Source organism: Podarcis gaigeae (assembly GCF_964106915.1).
Source record: "Podarcis gaigeae genome assembly, chromosome: 9".
Lineage (NCBI taxonomy): Eukaryota > Metazoa > Chordata > Lepidosauria > Squamata > Lacertidae > Podarcis > Podarcis gaigeae.
Genome location: NC_139685.1, coordinates 71,218,122 through 71,237,129, shown reverse-complemented (window position 1 = coordinate 71,237,129; position 19,008 = coordinate 71,218,122). Strand labels below are relative to the sequence as shown.

Below are 19,008 nucleotides of genomic sequence, written 5' to 3'. Positions count from 1 at the left end.
AATGATATCTAAGACCGCATGCAACAAAAACAAGGGCACATCACCCAGTCATCATGCCCCATTTTCCTTCCTGGGAAGAAATTATCTATTTTCTTTCTTACAAAGGTGTCATCAATTTCCTCAGACAACAATGGATTTGTAGCCTTGCCAAGGCAGGGGATGATCCCTCTCTTCACTTTCTCCAACTGCTTGGTGCCTTCAGGCTCAACCGACTTATAAGGACTCTCGTGCTCATCACTTCACCCTTGAAAGCTAAGCATATCCCAGCACCATCTGAGATTTGCACATTATCTTCCCTGGGCCTCAAGGGAGCTCAGAGTTTCCCAGCAGCACTTCCATCTCTTGAAAGTTTCCCATTTGCCTGCAGCTTGCTTTGCCCGGCTGTCAAGTGCAGCAGCTTTTCCGCTGATGCCATTTTAGATTGCGGGGGAAATGGATGGCAACTCTGCTGCTATTGTTATCTTACAGAACAGATCTCCATTTTGCAGCAAACATCTGGATGCAAGTCAGAAGCATAAAGGACTAACACTTGAGCTGTCACTTATATCTTCCAGGCCTAGCAGAAGCGTTTGAAGAAATGAGCACTCAGACTTTACTCTGTGGGTGCCCTTTGTGGGATCGTGTGCTGTGCTCTGGACCCAGAGAACTTTCCAGTTTGTATGGGCTGGCCTGCCTCTCAGTGTTATTCATGCCCAGCTTCAGTAGACAGGTTACACTGCTGGGGGCCAGTCGTATAAATAGGGGCTGGAGCTGGCAGCAGCCAGGAAGTCGGCTCAAGAGTTTCACCTACCCAGTGGCGGAGATTCATGCTCTGGCACCGGGGGACGAAGAGCAGATGGGCGGGGCTGGTCACATCCCGGGGGCATGGCGCACTGCCCACAGGGGTGTGGCACCCAGCGCAGGTGGGGAGCATAGCTGTCAACTTACAGATTTGAAAATAAGGGACCAGCAACCTCGAAAATAAGGGATCAGCAGCCAAAATAAGGGATTTTGCAAGCACAGTTATGTTCAACCTCTGAGCCCTTCCAAGCCAAAGGCAGAAAGCCCAGCCACCAGCCAAACGAAGCCTCAAGTGGTGGTTCCCTCAGCGCAGCAACCTGGCAAAGGGGATGCAGCAAGGAAAAGCACCGTCACCTCTCCGCTGGGAAGTGCTGAGCAAAGGCGAGTCCCCAGGCAACCCAGCCGATTTAATCGGCACAAGGCATGCAAGCTCCACCCTTCAGTCGTTCTTAGACTCCTTTTTTTTTAAAAAAAAATCTTTTTATTAAATTATTTCTCATACAGAAAAAAAAGCCAAACACAAAAAAAAGAAACATACAAAAAGCAACAAAAAGCAACACACCCACCCATCACCCACAGTGATTGACTTCCCTTCAGAACGGTCTGAGTTGTGGTCCCACGTCATCTTCCTGCGGGGTGGTTCTTATCTCCTTTGTTTACACCTCTCAAACATTATACATCACCTACTGTAATTTTGATATTTCCTAAGTTTGATTCCATATATGTGAGAAATTTACTCCAGTCATTAATAAATTTTGCATTTTTCTGCTGCCTGATCCTCTGTGTCATCCTTGCTAACTCTATATAATCAAATAACTTGGATTGCCAGTCTCTAATAGATGGAATATTAGGAGTTTTCCAGTTCTGTGCCAGCAGTATCCTGGCCGCTACCGTTGCATATTGGAACATAGTATGATCCTCCTGCCTAATCTCCTTCCCGATCATCCCTAATAGAAAGGCTTCAGGTTTTTTGGGGAAGGTGTATCTCATAATTTTTTTTAGTTCGTCATAAATAAGTCCCCAGAACCCTTTTACTTTTTCACAGGTCCACCACATGTGATGGAAGTCTCCTTCTTTTACCTTGCACTTCCAGCAGGTTTTATCTCCCGTCCTGTACATCTTTCCTAGCTTCACAGGGGTAAGGTACCACCTGTACACCATTTTTTGTAAGTTCTCTCGGAGGTCAACACATGCTGTGAATTTTATGTCCTTATTCCAGAGTTTCTCCCACCTATCAAAGTCCAGATTATATCCAAGATCTATAGCCCATTTGGTCATAACCTCCTTAACCTCCTCATCTTTCATGTCCCAATCCAATAATTGACTATACATTTTAGATAGGAGTTTGGAGTTTCCTTCTATTATTTCCACCTGAAATCTGGATTTTTTCTCGCTCATCCCTGTTTTTTTATGCTCGTTCCATAGGGAGTTGATTTGGTAGAATTGCAGCCAAGTTGTTAATTTATCCTTCAGTTCTTCATAGGATTTAAGCTTCCACCCTTTTTCTGATTTTACTAATAGGTCCTCATAGGTCCATCTTTGTCCTTCCATATTAGGCTTTTTAGTTGCTAAAATGTCAACTGGGGATAACCACCATGGGGTGCCTTTCTCTAGGAGTTTCTTATTTCTGTTCCATACCTCAAGTAGCGCACCTCTAATTATGTGATTGGAGAAACCTTTATGGGTCCTCTCCTTATCTTGCCATAGGTACGCGTGCCAGCCGAATCTAGCATTGAACCCCTCCAGGTCCAATAAATCTGCATTTTTCAAAGCAATCCAGTCCTTGATCCAACACAAAGACGCGGCTTCATAATATAATTTCAGATTGGGAACAGCAAACCCTCCCCTATCACTGCGATCCGTAAGTAATCTAAACTTAATCCTTGCTCTCTTACCCTGCCAAATGAATCTGGACAGGGTTCTCTGCCAGTCTTTGAACGATGTCATGCCCCTTATCACGGGAATGTTCTGAAATAGGAACAGCAGTCTTGGGAGAATACTCATTTTGACTGCGGCCATTCTGCCCGACCAGGACAATCTAAGCCTCCCCCAGGTGTCCATATCTTTTTTGATCTCTTTCCAAATCCTTGTGTAATTGTCCTCTACTAAGTTTATATTTTTTGTGGAGATCCAAATACCCAAATATTTCGCCTTTTTCACCACCTTAATTCCCGTTTTCAACTCTAATAGATTTCTTTGCTCTTCAGTTAAGTTCTTTGTCAACATTTTGGTTTTAACTTTGTTTATTCTGAAGCCGGACAGACTTCCAAACTCCTCCAGCACCTCCATAACTTTACCGATGCTAACTACTGGGTCACCTAGCGATATCATCAAATCATCGGCGTAGGCTTTTAGTTTGTATTCTTTATCCCCTAATCTAATTCCCTTTATTTCGGAGGTTTCTCTGATCTTGTTTGTAATCACTTCCAATACCATAATAAATAGGAGGGGGGATAGAGGGCACCCCTGTCTTGTGCCTTTCGATATCTCAAATGACCTAGTTAAATTATTATTGATGATCAGTTTGGCCTTTTGTTCTGCGTATATCGCTTTTATACCTTCCAAGAAGGGGCCCTCTATACCAACTCTCTCCAAACCTTTTAGTAGAAACCTCCATTACACATTGTCAAATGCTTTTTCGGCATCAAGAAAAATTAGAGCTGCTGGGATATCGATCTTAAGTTCTAGGTATTCGATAATATTTATTATATGTCTTATGTTGTCCTTTAAATACCTGTTAGGAAGAAATCCAGCTTGGTCTTTGTGAATGGATTTCGATAGATAATTCTTAAGCCTATTTGCCATTATTCCTGCAAATACTTTATAGTCATTATTGAGTAGTGATATCGGCCTATAATTGCTTATGTCCAGCTTATCAAGTTCTGATTTGGGGATTAAGGTGATGTGCGCCTCCCTCCAAGAGTCCGGCACCGGACCTCCTTGCAAAATATTATTCATTACTTTACAAAGGATCGGTGTCAGAAGTTCTTCTAACACTTTGTAGTACTTTTGGGATAATCCATCAGGGCCTGGTGCTTTCCCTGGTTTCATCCTCTTAATTGTCTCCTTAATTTCATCAACCGTTATGGGTTTGTTTAAATAAATTTTCTCCTCATCCATCAGCTGTTCTCTTCTATTCCTTTCCAAGTACTTATCTATTTCTTCCATATCTTCCTTTTCTTTTTTATACAAATTTTCATAAAATTGAAGGAACCTCTCCTCTATTTCACCAGGGTCCTCAAGTATTTGTTCTTCTAATTTAATTTTATTGATCACACTCTGTTTTTTCCTTTTTCTAAGTTGCCACGCCAGTAACCGTCCTGTCTTATTCGCCGATTCAAAATACTTTTGCTTCATTGATCTAATTCTCCATTCTACCTCTTGGCTTATTAATATCGAATATTGCGTCTGCAGCGTTTTGGAAATTTGTTTGGTCCTTTCCTCTCTAGGGTTCGCTATTAGATTTTTCTCACATTCCCTCAGTTGTTTAACTATTTCTTCCTTCTTTAAATCTCTTAATTTCTTTCTATATGTATTTTGTTGAATAAAAAATCCTCTTAGGACCGCCTTACTGGCGTCCCATACAACATCAATTTTTGTTTCTTTATTCAGATTCATATCGAAATATTCTTTAAGGGTAGTCTTAGCCTTTTCAATTATCTCCTCATTTTCGAGTAAATATTCGTTCAATCTCCATCTATACGGGCCTGCTGACTTACATTTTATTTCCAAAACTATTGGGTTGTGGTCGGAGAGGGTTCTGGGTTGTATTTCACACTTTACTGATCTTGTTGATAACTCTCTTGAGACCCATATCTGATCAATCCTGCCCCAACTCTGATGTGGTTCTGAGAAATACGTGAATTGTTTCATTACTGGGTTTTTGTGCCTCCAAATGTCAATTAAATCCAGATTTTCTTGGAGATTACTGAATGATTTAGGGAGTTTCCCTTGGTTCGGTTTCCTCTTTTTCACATTTCTGTCTAGTTCTGGACACGGTACTCCATTCAGATCTCCAAGCAGAATTAATTTATGATTTTCTAATTCTAATAACATTTGTTCCAATTTTTTAAAGAATTCTGCTTTCTTTGTGTTGGGCGCATAAACAGTTACCACATTAAATTTTTCTCCACGGTGGTTAATTTGTACTCCCAAAATTCTCCGCTGGGAAGTGCTGAGCAAAGGCGAGTCCCCAGGCAACCCAGCCGATTTGATCGGCACAAGGCATGCAAGCTCCACCCTTCAGTCGTTCTTAGACTCCTTATTGGATGAGCAACGCAGCCGAGCAACACAGTTGGAGCCTTCCTCCTCCCTGGCTGGCAGAGAGGGAGGGAGAGGAGCAGCTTCCTTTGAAACCCACGAAATTTAAGGGACATCATCAGTGAGGGGCAGCAGCGGGACACGGTGCTGGGATTAGGGACTTTCCCGCCAAATAAAGGACGGTTGACATCTATGGTGGGGGCCAGCTGCCATGGCACCCCACCAGGATTGCACTGCCAGGGGCGGTGCGCTCCCCCTGAACTCCTCTTCCTCCTCCAGTGCGCCCACCCAAACCTCCCTTTGTTTAATGTTTCTTGTTTACAGGTTAACCTTTTTCTTCTTGTTTAGAGGGCGCTGCTACAGTCTTTGACTGGTTGCTGTTGAAGGGCCGGGAAGAAATTCTCCTGCATTGACAGGTTTTGTCTTCTCTGTAGCAATTCATCACAACATTGGCAGTTTAAGGCTTTGAGCGGAATCCTTTAGTCTTTTCTTCCCTACAATGGGGGGGGTTTGAAGTGGTGACTCACTCCCCCCCCCACGGCAGCGATTTGAGGGTCCCTTCTTAAAGGGGTTGTCACCCACTGGCCATACACTGAAAGGTTGTCAGTGAACTACTCTGCATGTGGGGATATGGGGTGGGCTGCCTGCGTACACTTCTTGGTGAGGGCTTCATTTAATCTTCTCTCTTACTTCTGTTTTGTATTACTTCTGAATCTCATTCTAAAAGAATGGGTCTCGGCAGATGCCATTTGGATGTATGGGTCTCAACAGATGCCCAGTGATGCTGACATGTGATACCAGCTGCTGGAAACCACAGGTGGGGAGAACACTGTTGCGCTCAGGTCCTGCTTGTGTGTTTCCCATAGGCTTCTGGTGTCAGGGACTTGAATGAAGAGGCAGAGGCATGGTGGGGGTCTCTCCCCCCCCCGTTTCTCCTGTAGCTGACAGGGCGGAGAGAGACAGTTTTGAATTGCAGCCAAACAATGAGGAAGATAGTAAGGTAGGGATGGGTGAGCAGCCAAGGTGAATCGGGAGAATTAAGGGAGGGAAAAGCCAGCAAACTCTTCAATAGACAGTGTGGAAGATCCTCCGTCCCCTAGGACACGGCGGTCGTTGAGGGTACAAGAGCAATGCATGCAGTGGTGTTTGGCAACAGGAGGTTTCCGTAGGGGCCGGGAAAGGGGAAGGGAGGAGGAGCCAAAGTGAACAACTCCATCATGGAGTAAAGACTGGAATTCTTTGTTAAGGGCAGTGACTGAATAAATCATACTGAAAAGCCTTCTTGTTTTCTCCTGTCTCCTTGAAACCCTCGGGAGGGCAGGGAGAGATTCCTCAAGCCTGATATCTGGCCGGTCATTGTGCGAAAAGGACGCTGGACTTCATGGGCCACTGGCCTGATCCATAAGGTTCTTCGTCTTCTGTTCTTACTTTGCTAATAGTTACAACAGCACCGTTGGTGAAATCCTCTCAACACCGAAAGCCTTATAAAAATGTTCAGCCTCTTACGTCAACATACATTCCAGAGCGAGCGCTTGAAGTACAGAAAAGAGTTACAGAAAGCATTAGCTTGACTTGGGGATATTTGCCAATTTCGAAGCAGTGTTGTTTATCAGCCTAATGCATCATACTGTACATTAATGCCCCCAAAATGCAATCTTATGGTAATCATGAACTTCGTATTACGCAAAATGGCTTCCGTTCTTTTCCTTTTTTTAAGCCATAATCCATCTTAAAGTTGATTTGCCTTTTCTTCAAATGCTCAGTCTTTGTCCCCATAGGCGGTGTTATATCTTCAATTTGAATATTCAAGCCTAAATGTAAAAATATGTGAATGCCACAAGAGTTCGGCAATACCCATCACACCCACAGAATAAAAAAATAAAAAGGAGCCATGAGGATTTGCACCAAAGGCATTTTTTCATGCACGAGTCCTAAACCATCTTTCATCCTCTCTAGTACTATTATGCCAATGTACAATCTCCGATTAAGATAGAATAGTGAATCAGAATGCATATCTAATCTGAGAGAGCATTCAGGGCAATGTAGCATTTTATGGTGCCCACTGCGAAGTGATTTAGGCTTAAGAAATGCTTTAAATCTCATGTGCTGAAATGCCTCAAATCTGCAATAAGTTAAAGGTGTGGTTTCTTGCCTCTGGATGCAAAGCAACGTTCACCTGCCCAAAATGGAACTTTGCAAAATCCATTTCTTTGTACGCATCCTTCTGAGCATTATTTACCTCTTCAGTTAGGGGGCGGGGGTTGGGGAGAGAAAGATCTTTCTTTGATAGTATTAATTCTGCCTGTGTGGAAGAAAACCAGTCTTCAGGGTTATTTTAAGGTGCAAAGTTATGTGAAAGATCACATTATTGGAAAGCAATAGTACTTGAGATGGAAAAGACAGAAAACCCAACCGAGTGCACCCCTGCTAGGCTGATTCCTCTGAAGAAGCAGGCATTTAATCACATATTAATTCATATGTTCTTCTGCTATACAAAAAGAATTAAGGCAGGTCATTTCAAAGAATAAAGTTGTACTGAGCTCATCAGTTACAGCCAGTGCTTTTTTTTGGGGGGGGGTACGCAGGGGTACACATACCCCTAAACATTTTGTGAATCTAAAGGGAGAAGAAACTTTTTTTTAAAAAAAAAAAAAGTTTCTACTCTAGCATGTTGAATCATCACTTCTGTTGCTACCTCTGATGGCAGCCTCATTTCCTGTCATGGTGTTTCCTGAGTCTCATATGGAAGTGAGCGTTTAATGTGTGAAGTAGGAGTTGGAATCTAGCATGGTGATTGGTCAGTTTCATTGTATTTACTGTATATATTTTTCCCAATTTGAACTATAAAATAGTGATTTACTTGAGTCAAAAAAAGCACTGACTACGCCCCTTAAGGAACAGCAGCTGTCCTGCACCATTTACCTGTGAGTTTAGCTCGTTTTGACACCCCCTCCTTCACACCTGGAACAGTAGCTCTATTTATGAAGTCGTGTTTTGTTAATCTGCTGTTTGTGTGTTGTTTTATTTTGTTGTGATGTTTTGTGTTGTGAGTTTATGGAAAATCAGGGTTCAAAGTTTGATCCCGGTCAGATTTCCCCATCAAAAATGAGTGTCATGACCAGTAAGGAAAATTCTCTAGAGAAATTGAAGAAGCAATGAGAAGAGTATGAAATCTGCCCAGTTATTGCTGTTTTATTCCGTATCTATACCCTACCTCCTGAATTTCCCTCTCAGTCTCCTTCTCAATTTTCTTTTTCTCCGTGTTTCAATCCCTAACACTCAAAACCATTCCCCAAGCCAGAGATCCGAGCAAGATCGGAACATTATTTACTGTTAATTATCTCAAATTATGCAATGCATTTTTTTGGCTCTAGTTTGTCTATTTTTAAAGGGGGAGTAGAGAGTTCAGGCTGTGTGTCTATTTTCAAAGGGGGGGTAGAGAGTTCAGGTTGTGTGTTCAATCTGGCACACACGAAGCAAAGTTGTTCAATTATTTGATTCCATTCCAAGTTGCATACAGAAGCATAGAATCATCAAATTGGAAGGGACCCTGAAGATCATCTAGTCCAACCCCCTGCAATGCAGGAATATTCACCTGTCCTTTTCATGGATCAAACCTGAAACCTTGGCATTATCAGCACCACACTCCACACACCAACTGAGCTATCAGTTTTTTAAAGAAAATATTTACCATAAACTGGTTTGCTGTTGTTGTTTGCTTGTTTAGTCGTGTCCGACTCTTCGTGACCCCATGGACCAGAGCACGCCAGGCACTCCTGTCTTCCACTGCCTCCCGCAGTTTGGTCAAACTCATGCTGGTAGCTTCGAGAACACTGTCCAACCATCTCGTCCTCTGTTGTCCAATTCTCCTTGTGCCTTCCATCTTTCCCACCATCAGGGTCTTTTCCAGGGAGTCTTCTCTTCTCATGAGGTGGCCAAAGTATTGGAGCCTCAGCTTCAGGATCTGTCCTTCCAGTGAGCACTCAGGGCTGATTTCCTTCAGAATGGAGAGGTTTGATCTTCTTGTAGTCCATGGGACTCTCAAGAGTCTCCTCCAGCACCATAATTCAAAAGCATCAATTCTTCAGCGATCAGCCTTCTTTATGGTCCAGCTCTCACTTCCATACATTACTACTGGGAAAACCATGGCTTTAACTGTACGGACCTTTGTCAGCAAGGTAAACTGGTTAGATTGGTTTAAAGGATTTGAGAAATTTGTAAACATGTTAAGACTGTAAGCAAGTTGAAAAAGTTTAGCTTCCTACTGGAAAAGGACCAAGGTTTAAATAAGGTTTAAGATCATTGTGACCTTATAAAAGCTGGAAAATGTTTCCCTCCCCAGGTGTTTGCTAAGTGCATGTATGTTCTCTCAAAAATCATTTGTAACCTGTTAAGCTTGAAAGCTCGAGAGAATATAAAAGGTGGAGAGTATCCAGAATATTTGTTTTCCTCATTCTCTGTCTGGGATTGTTTTTGGCCATTAATTTGTAGGAAACAAATGCTGTTGGAAGGCTGACAAGAAAACTTCTGCTGTTCATTAACTCTATGCTGGCTAGGATTAACATTCGACATCTGGCAGTGACTAAGTTCCAGAAATAAGAACAGGAGCACCTGCAATTATTATAAGTGATTCAAGGGGGACAGTAAATTGATAGCTGCCAAATTATTTTATCCTGCCATTCTTCAGTGAAAATGGGTGCCAGCACAAAATAATCCTTAAAAAGGCTATAATGAGCCCTTATTGAGGTACCTATTGACTATGTTTAAAGAGGAAATGAACGGTCTATGTCTCAATTCGTCCTTCACCTGCCAATTTGTTTTGGATCCTTCAATTTAAGGAAATGGGTTCTATTATAGTAAGATGCTTTTGTAAACCAGATCAGACTGTCTTCTAAGTCTTCTTCTGGGAAGCTTGGGATCTCAGCTGTTTCGCTTGCCTGGGCAAGCAGGATCAGCTTAATATGTTCTTGCAAAGGGAGACCTGCACCAAAACCTTCATTCAATATCCCAAAGATCTGTTTCCTTATTTCCTTACTCTCTCATCAAGTTTATCATCTTTGGGCAAAGGGTCCATTTCCTACAGAAGCAGCTCTGCCATCAAAACCTCCTGTTTGATGGGTTTTGCCTTCAAGTGCATGTAGCCTGTGTGGTACCAGGAGGATCTTTCATTTGCCTGAAATGTGGTGTTGGTTCTGGAAGGTTTCTTTTCATTTTAGCTCTTTTTTCTCAGGCTGGTTGGAAGGACCAATAGCTACCACGCAATGCACAATAATTTCTTGGTTTTGTTAATTACACCAGTCAAAGAAAGGTAAACTCTGACCGATGCGCAAGTTGCACCCCTGGGTTAAACCCAAATATTATCTTTAAATTGTAATTTTAATAAAATCACTGTAAATACCACCCAGAAATCAAGCACATGACCAGGGCTGTCGTAAGCATGTGTGGTGCCGGGGTGCAAAAATCCACCCAGCGCCTCCCCCTGCCTTCTGGACGGAGCTTCTGGACGGAGGGGGGCTACAAATCAAATCAAATGGCCAGGGACTCCGCTGAGCCAATTTCTTTGTCGCCCTCCCTGCTCACGTGTTGCCCTCTGTATTCAGCAAGGTGTCTAAAATTTGGGAGGCAGAGAAAGGCAAGGAGGAAAGTTAAGGCTGGCAGCCGCCGGGCACCCAAGTGGCAAGCCTTCTTCCACGGGCAGCTTGACTTAGAGCACCCACTCGCTTTGGTCCCACAGCAACGCGGCACCTTAAGACTTTGATGATGACTCTGCCATCAGGTGCCGGGCAGGAGGGTGGGGAGTTGGGGTGGAGAGCCACCTGCAGCAGAGCTCACAGGTGGGCTCTTCCCCGGACTCAACTCTCGGGCCTGGGCTCTTGGCCTGGCACTCCTGAAAGCCTGGAGCCTGGGTACCCCGCACTCCTAACACCTATGGGTAAGACGGCCCTGCATATGACTCTTTATATCCTTTTCAGGATGGCAATTCCATGTTGTCCAGCTCTGATACAATTGCTACAAGCTGGACAGTGTTAACAGGTTAATATGCAACCAGTGAGTCTGATTACTGTCCCCATATTTGAATGGTACTTGCTATGTAGAGTAGGGACTTCCTCCTTGGGTAAGCCTTTGTTTGGATGGAGGGATCTTACACATTACTTCCTCTATTGCCCCAATTACTCGGGCTTTAGAGACGCATTGCTGCAAATTATACCCAATTCTATAACCAGTCCTGAAGATAGAGTAAAATTTTTGTTAGTTGATGCAAACCCACGCATTACCCATGTGGTAGCGGTCTTTGTGATGAAGGCCATGAAAGCCAGGGAAAGATTTATAGACGACAATGTAAAGACCCCTTCATCGTCTGTTTAACTCGCTGCTTGTCTTCCCTCCTTTTCTATCTTGTGGGAAGAAGGTTGTTCTTGGTACCTCAGTTTTCAAATGTCTTGGAAGTTGGACGTTTTGGTTTTCAAATGCCGAAAACCCAGAAGTAAATGCTTCCATTTCTGAACGCACCTCGGAAGTCAAACTGCTTCTGCTGAGTGTTTCTCAATTTTCTCAATTAAATTTGCAGACTGCCCTTTGTGCCTCGGTTTCTGAACGTTTCAGAAGTCAAGCGGTCTTCCAGAAGAGATGACATTTGAAAACCGAGGTACCATTGTACTTCCTCCTGTATGAGTAACAAATATTATTCTGCCTAAAAGAAGGTAACATGTTAAAATGAATCTGGAAACTTAATTTCAAAAGGGAGGAAAAAAAGGGAATGCTGGAGAAAACAATAATTTTACAAAACTGTGTCATTTGGATGATTCCATTATCATTCGAGCCTATATGCTTCTTTGCAGCCTCCTTATTTTTTGAGGCTGTCCCAATGCACATTTGTATTTCAATAAAGGTCTATCTTTTCACTTACTTTAAACTGTCCATGTCAGGAAGATGCTCTGATCCATCAATTATTGTGGCACTGCTTTTCTGTAACCTTTAAAGCCGTATGAATACCCCTTTAGAAATGGCATTGCCAGCACTGTATACCACATTTTAAATGGAAACTATGACCTGACACTGTCAATCATGTTGTGAAAGCTAATGCTTGTGCTTATGTGGGTGGAAGGTAACGGCTTTGTACATTCAAACAAAAGTGGCACAAAAGTTCTTTTCTTTTCTTTTTTATTTCTCAGATCCTCAATTTCCCCCCCTTTTTTAAAAAAAATAAAGTCCTTAAACGGAGGGACGGATTTACTGGGAAGCGAGACAGCACAGCACAAAAGTAACAAAAGGATGCTCAAGAGGGGAGAATCAATACAAAGAAAAGGGAAGTCTTGAAAATCTTTACCATATGCTGGTTCAAAGAAAGCCAAGCCTGAAGGAAAGATAATGCAATGTTACCTAAGAAGGAGCCACCCAAGTCCCAAATTGCCTATTTGGCTGGTGACTGGCCAAAAACGACACCAGCTTTTATCAGGCAAGTCTATCTCTAGGGCTACTGGCAATGGAAGCTTGTTCAATTAAAGACATCCAGAGATAGACAGGGTGGTCTGGAGCCAATATTCAAAGCATAATTTTCAAGAGCAGTTGGTGGTTAATGGTGAAAAATTGTAACGTAAGACTGAAAAGAAGGCCAATTAGAGAGAATGTCTCTGCCCCCTCCCCTTTTTAAATCACATTGAAACCAGTTTGGAAAAAAGTTCTGATTCCCACAAAGCACTGTGAGGACTGCAGTTTTGCAGCAGCACTGAAAATTCTTCGGCCGGGATATGAATGTAAGAACACTGTTTGATCAGACCAGGAAGGCCACAAGCAGGGCGTGAAGACACCAGTCCTCTCCCACTGTTGTCCTCTGATGTCATAACTAAGTTGTTCCGTTGAGATCCATGGGACTTAGTAACCGATAACTTCAACAGGATCAGGGTTAGAGCATGCCCACATTTCTACAAGCACAAGTGCCCCATGGGGACAAGGTAGTTTGGGCCAAGAAGTGTTAATGTGCCCAGTGGCTGAGTGTGCATGTGTGAGAGAGGAGCTGCCTCGCATAAGAAGCCCTCTGGCGTATGGAACATCAAAGGTTCTGCACCCCTGTTTCAGAGTATATGATTTGGATGTAAATCCACAGACTTTCATGTTGAAGGATCTGTGGAAACAGGATAGGGGGGAAACCCTGGACAGCTGCATGCTGAAGGCAGCTCTGAACAAAATATCACAGACCTGGCATCAAGTGCTGGGGCTTGAGGGAAATATGGGCATCTAAGAAGGCTGCCTGCAAAATGCCAGCTTACCAGGGAGATAATTTGTAGAATGAAGGAAAGCAATAAAAAGCCAAAACAAGAATTTCCCTGATTTCTTCTCTCCCCTTTGCTAATTGTTGAACGAAGTTGCTTTTCTGACATACACCAGAAATTGGCAACATGGTGCCCTCTAGGTGGTGTCAGTCTCTAACACTCAACCAGGGTGGTCAAAGGCCAGGGATGATGGGAACTTCCAGAGGGCACCATATTGGTGGTACTTGATATGCATGTTAACTCAGAAACATGTCACACTAGAAGAAGAAGAAGAGTTTGGATTTGATATCCCGCCTTTCACTCCCTTGAAGGAGTCTCAAAGTGGCTAACATTCTCCTTTCCCTTCCTCCCCCACAACAAACACTCTGTGAGGTGAGTGGGGCTGAGAGACTTCACAGAAGTGTGACTGGCCCAAGGTCACCCAGCAGCTGCATGTGGAGGAGCGGAGACGCGAACCCGGTTCCCCAGATTACGGGACTGCCGCTCTTAACCACTACACCACGCTGGCTCTCTAGGCAATAGCCTATTGATGTCCTTGCAGCAAAGCAAGGGCTTTTCATCCAGTGGGAGGGCTTTCTTCATGGAAAAGGGGATTTTTTGTTGGCCAATTTCTCCTGCTTCTGAGAGCCCCCAGCAGCTCCAGGAAATTTGTTTTGTAGGGTTCTCAATGATCAAGTCAGTGTCCGGCACCAGGCAAGTTGGCAGACCAACTCTGTGTTACAAAGATTTCTGCACCTGTGACATGAAGGCTGGCAACATCAATGCTCCCATATGTGGGAAGCCCTTGCAGATGATCGCAGCACCTGGGAACAGGCAGATGAGTTGTGTATCCATAGCAGTGACCAGAGGAGGAATGACCGCTGGGAGGAGCGAACAGAGAAGAAATGCCTTGGTGCATCTGCATTTGCAGCAGCACAACTGGACACCTTCATCTGCCCCAGCTGCAACAAAACATGTCTCTCCAGCATCAGTCTCTACAGCCACAGCAGGCACTGCAAACTTCCAACAGCTTGACCTCACTCCCAAAAGTACACTCCTCCTTTGTCTCCCAAGACAGACAGATGCCAGCACAGGGTTCCCAATGGTCCAGAAATTGTATATCACCCATTCTGTTAAGTGGGGCATACTCCCAGGTAAGTTTGCAAAGAAAGCAGCTGTAGTCACAACTGGCTTTAGCTAGTTTGAGGCTTCCACAGATTCATTGCCAGGGAACTCTGAGAAATCATAATACAACTGTGGAAAATATATATGTATGCAAATTAAAATCCTTCAAATATACTCAATTGAAAGCAGTATAGTCATTATTATTTTCAAATTTTGTGATTTTATAAACCCTTAACATTTAAAACTGTTCTGTTTTTTCCAGTCACGGCTTAGGGAAAACCTTTCCCAAATATCAGAAAGGAATAGGAAGGACGTGCACCACCTATAGTTTGGAATACATCACCTTTACAAAAGGGGATAGGTAGATATTAATTGCATGCAAGCAAGGTAAACATCAGAGGCACAGGATGCTTTCAGTATTTATTGAACTGCTGCCTCAAATACCTATAAAGGATGCTCAAGATATGGGGCACCACGGAGGTGAGAACTGCAATTCCAAAGCATCAAAGCTTGTGTACCAAATTTAGAGAAGTAGTAAAACGCACTGGTACTTGTCTCAAAGACTTAAGCCAGCTTTCCCCAGTCTGGTGCCCTTCCATCCTTCCTGACCATAAGCTATGCTGATTCAGGGAGGTGAAGAATAAAACACCTGACACCAGGGTAGGGAAGGCTGCCTTAAGCAATTGAGACACCGCACACCCAAGGGACCTGCCTTTTTCCTGTACATGATGTTCTTAACATGGTCTGAGGCTGCACACCTATACCCAGAGATACTGAAGCTTTGGCCCTCAAGGTTGTTGGATCCAAACTCCCAGCATCCCTGACCATTACCCATGCTGGCTGGGACTGATAGGAGTTGGAGTCTAGCAGCATCAGGAGGGCACCACATCCCATATCCCTACTATATGGCCACTTACCAGAGAACTTAAAGGTAAAGGGACCCCTGATCATTAGGTCCAGTCGTGGCTGACTCTGGGGTTGCGGCGCTCATCTCGCTTTATTGGCCGAGGGAGCCACCATAGAGCTTCCGAGTCATGTGGCCAGCATGACTAAGCCGCTTCTGGCGAACCGGAGCAGCGCATGGAAATGCTGTTTACCTTCCCACTGGAGCGATACCTATTTATCTACTTGCACTTTGACGTGCTTTCGAACTGCTAGGTTGGCAGGAGCTGGGACCGAGCAATGGGAGCTTACCCTGTCACGGGGATTCAAACCGCTGACCTTCTGATGGGCAAGTCCTAGGCTTTGTGGTTTAACCCACAGCGCCACCCACGTCCCACGACCAGAGAACTTAGTGGGGGTTATTTGTAAGTAGACACATACAGGATTGCACTGTTAGTGCCTTCTCAATCAGACCATAATGAGCTTAGAACAGAGATCTATCTCAATCTTCCTTTCTGGAGGTTTAGATCACTCATATGGAAGAGAGGGAACATAAATACCTAGAACTGTGTTGGATCTTCTCAAATGCCAAGGTGGGTTTTAATTCCCCCCCCCCTTTGTTCTGAAACCGGCATATTTGATGTACTGCAACAAGTTACTGTGATAGCTACACAGAGGTAAGCTGGTAGCCACAGTTAAGCAAATGACAGATTGCTTAATTTCAATGACCCAGTTGTTCACATTAACAGGTGCTAACCAGTGGCACAGCGTGGGGGGGGCACAAGTGCACTTGTCCTGGGTGCAAAATTTCAACACCCGGTACTGCCTCAGTACAGTTGTGTGCTTCCATCGCTGAGCTCCATTGAAAACAGCTTCTCCATGCAAACCAAGAAGTGTCTACTCCAGACAACGTAACGACTCCTCTTTTCTTATCTCTACAGCTGCGATCTCCTGGGTGAGGCGGACGCCACTGGGCAGTTGAATGTGCATGTGTACTCCGCTTGTTTCCCTCCCACCCACCCAGCCTTCCGCATGGCCCTGGGCACTGGCAACCCACACTAGGCCACTGGTGCTCCCCAACCTGAACATTCAGGATAGCAACTCAAATAGGAATACAAGCATCCACATGTGCAAGCACGTATGTGTGTGTGTGTGTGTGTGAGAGAGAGAGAGAGAGAGAGAGAGAGAGAGAGAGAGAGAGAGAGATTTAATGTTATTCAGTAATAAGTGTCCTCGCTTCCATCTTTGTCAGCAGCAAGATCCCAGTCCCAGCTAAGGCAAGACTGGGGAGCCTGTCCCCCTCCAGATGTTGTTCAACTCCCATCAGTCCCAGCCAGCACAATGGTCAGGAATGCTGGGATTTGTAGTCTTCACAACATTCAGAGGGCCATGGACTAAGGGACATCCCTGAGCTAAGGGAATTCTCAGGGTGATGATACCTTCCATGTAAGTGACCTAAAATATATATTCTAAAATAATTAATAAAAGAGGCAAATGTTTATGTTAAGGCCATGGAGTCTTAGGGCATATCCAGGAATTTTGATTGTTTTGAGTGACCCAGGATTGTCTTTTCAACAGGAAATATTTCCCAGTCTGAAGGGTGTTGGCCTTCTAACTGACAGTATGTCTTAGATAAAAGCTGGTCAAGCTTACACTGATAGGTTTTGCAACAGGCTGCATCCTGCTAAGATCCAGAGCTCCCTTAGAGTCAGGACTTTGAGACTACTCCAGTGAGATGGTCCAAATATCATTTCTAGCTTATGATATAAACATTCCTGGCTTGTACTGGCATAGGAAACCACTTCACCCCCTGACCCCCTAACCATCAGATGCAATTACAAAAACGTATATACACTGTACAAGCAAGAAAGTCCTAAAACAGCTGCAGATGTTTTTGCCAGATAGGGCTTGAATATCATGGCTCTTTTGGCAAAACCAAACGGCTGAGGTAGTTTATAGCAGGTCCTGCTTAACACCATTGTTGTTGGAAACCTGTTCGAGGTTCTCCATCATCAAAACCTGCGTCTTGTCCATCCAGTTCCCTTTCTGAGTTGACTTCCCCATCATCGCTGATGTAAGGCTATGCTCCGGCTCCTGTGGATCAGCTGCTGGCAAAATGGCATTGCTCTGTCCCCGCTGGGAGTAGGTTTCCCTGGGCATCCCATCCCCAGAGCAGAGCTGAAGCCGGAAAGCTGCCTGGAAGCCTCGCCGGAAGTTCTCGTTGAAAAAGCCATAGATGATGGGGTTGATGCTACTGTTGAAGAAGGCCAGCCAGTGAGCGAATGGGTAGATGTAGATGTTGATGACCTGCAGCTGTTCCTCATTCAGGTCAGCGTAGTCAGAGAGCATCGCCAAGGTCCACAAGGGCAGCCAGGAGAGGATGAAAAGCAACGCCACGATGATGAGCATCTTGATGACCTTCAGCTTCTTCCTGCAGACAGAGTGGCGCTCCTGGCCCTGCTTCCCAGAGGCAGGCAACGAGGTGTTGAAGAGCGTGATCCCAATCCGGGCATACATGATGACAATGAGGGACAGAGGGGCCAGGTAGATGTTGGCAAAGAGCACGGTTGTATAGATCTTCCTCATGTCCTGGTTCGGCCAGTCCTCCCGGCACCAGTATATGGGGCTGGTTCTGTTGCCATAACCGAGCAACACTCGGAAATGCCGGGATTCTTCCACCTTCAACATCACGGCAGACGGGCACATGATGGCAATGGCCAGGACCCAGATGACAACTATGATGACAACCGCTGTCCAAATGGTGAGCTTCTGCTTGAAAGGGTAAACAATGGAGCGGAACCTGCGAGGAAGAGATAAAAACACCTCTAAGTTCATAAACAGACAGTGTTTCCGTTCTGCATGTCTCATATTCTCAACCTGTCTCCTCGGTGGAAAATAGGAAGTTGACATATATTGATGCACCTAGTTCGGTACTGTCTACACCCACAGTGTCTCTCTGGGATTTCGGACAAATAGGGGACATTCTCAGCCTTAGCAGGAGATGCCAGGAATTGAATCTAGGACCTTCTGTATGCAAAACAGATGCTTTAGCAGTGAATTAGAGTCCTTCCCTTATTCTGGCAGCAAAAAGGAGGAGCGGGACAGTGATCAGTACAGGTCCTCTCCACCTACCAGAGTGTTCCATGATGTTGAAGGCTCTGTACTGTACCCAGCCTGTAAGAACAGTATTATCTCATCCACTGGGTACTTTGTAGGCTGCAGAAAGAAGAATTCACTGAAGCATTCTAGCTATTTTCCAAAGGAACATCTTTCAGTTGAAAGTGAGGTTCAGGCCGCATGTGTTTGTGTGGAATCCCAAACATCAAGGAAGGAATTCAATGCCACCCTGTTACAAAAGTTCTGACAGTGCACAATTGCTCCTCTCCTCTTTCCGCCATCCACTGTTCTGTGAGTTCTGCTGACCACCACCAGTTGAAGGGAATGGGGTACCGGGGAAGGAGAGAAGGGAAAGCAGGAAGTGAGCTTCCACTAGCAGGACCAATTAGTTGAATCCAGTCCCAGGAATCTGCCCTTGAGCAGGTGGTTGATCATATGGGTTATTCCCACTTAGTTATTTTGGGGCATTTGTATTCTGCCTATTAGCATTTCCAGGGCCATTGGCCTATGATCATAAACAATGATCACTAAAATGGCAGATTTTTATTTGGGGGTGTGGGGAGAGAATAAAAGAAGATGCTATGAAGTTAACAGA

At 44.4% G+C, this 19,008-nt stretch overlaps 1 protein-coding gene across 2 annotated transcripts in view; it reads right to left on the bottom strand.

The window, feature by feature from the left end:
* Positions 1–16,490: 16,490 nt before the first annotated feature.
* NPFFR2 (neuropeptide FF receptor 2) overlaps positions 16,491–19,008 on the bottom strand; it is a 50,626-nt gene continuing 48,108 nt past the window's right edge. For both annotated transcript variants that reach the window (XM_083756712.1, XM_083756711.1), the window contains exon 4: positions 16,491–18,096. In XM_083756712.1, coding sequence (XP_083612838.1) covers positions 17,250–18,096 — 847 coding nt within the window. In that variant the 3' untranslated portion in view covers positions 16,491–17,249. The remainder of the gene's footprint in view (positions 18,097–19,008) is intronic.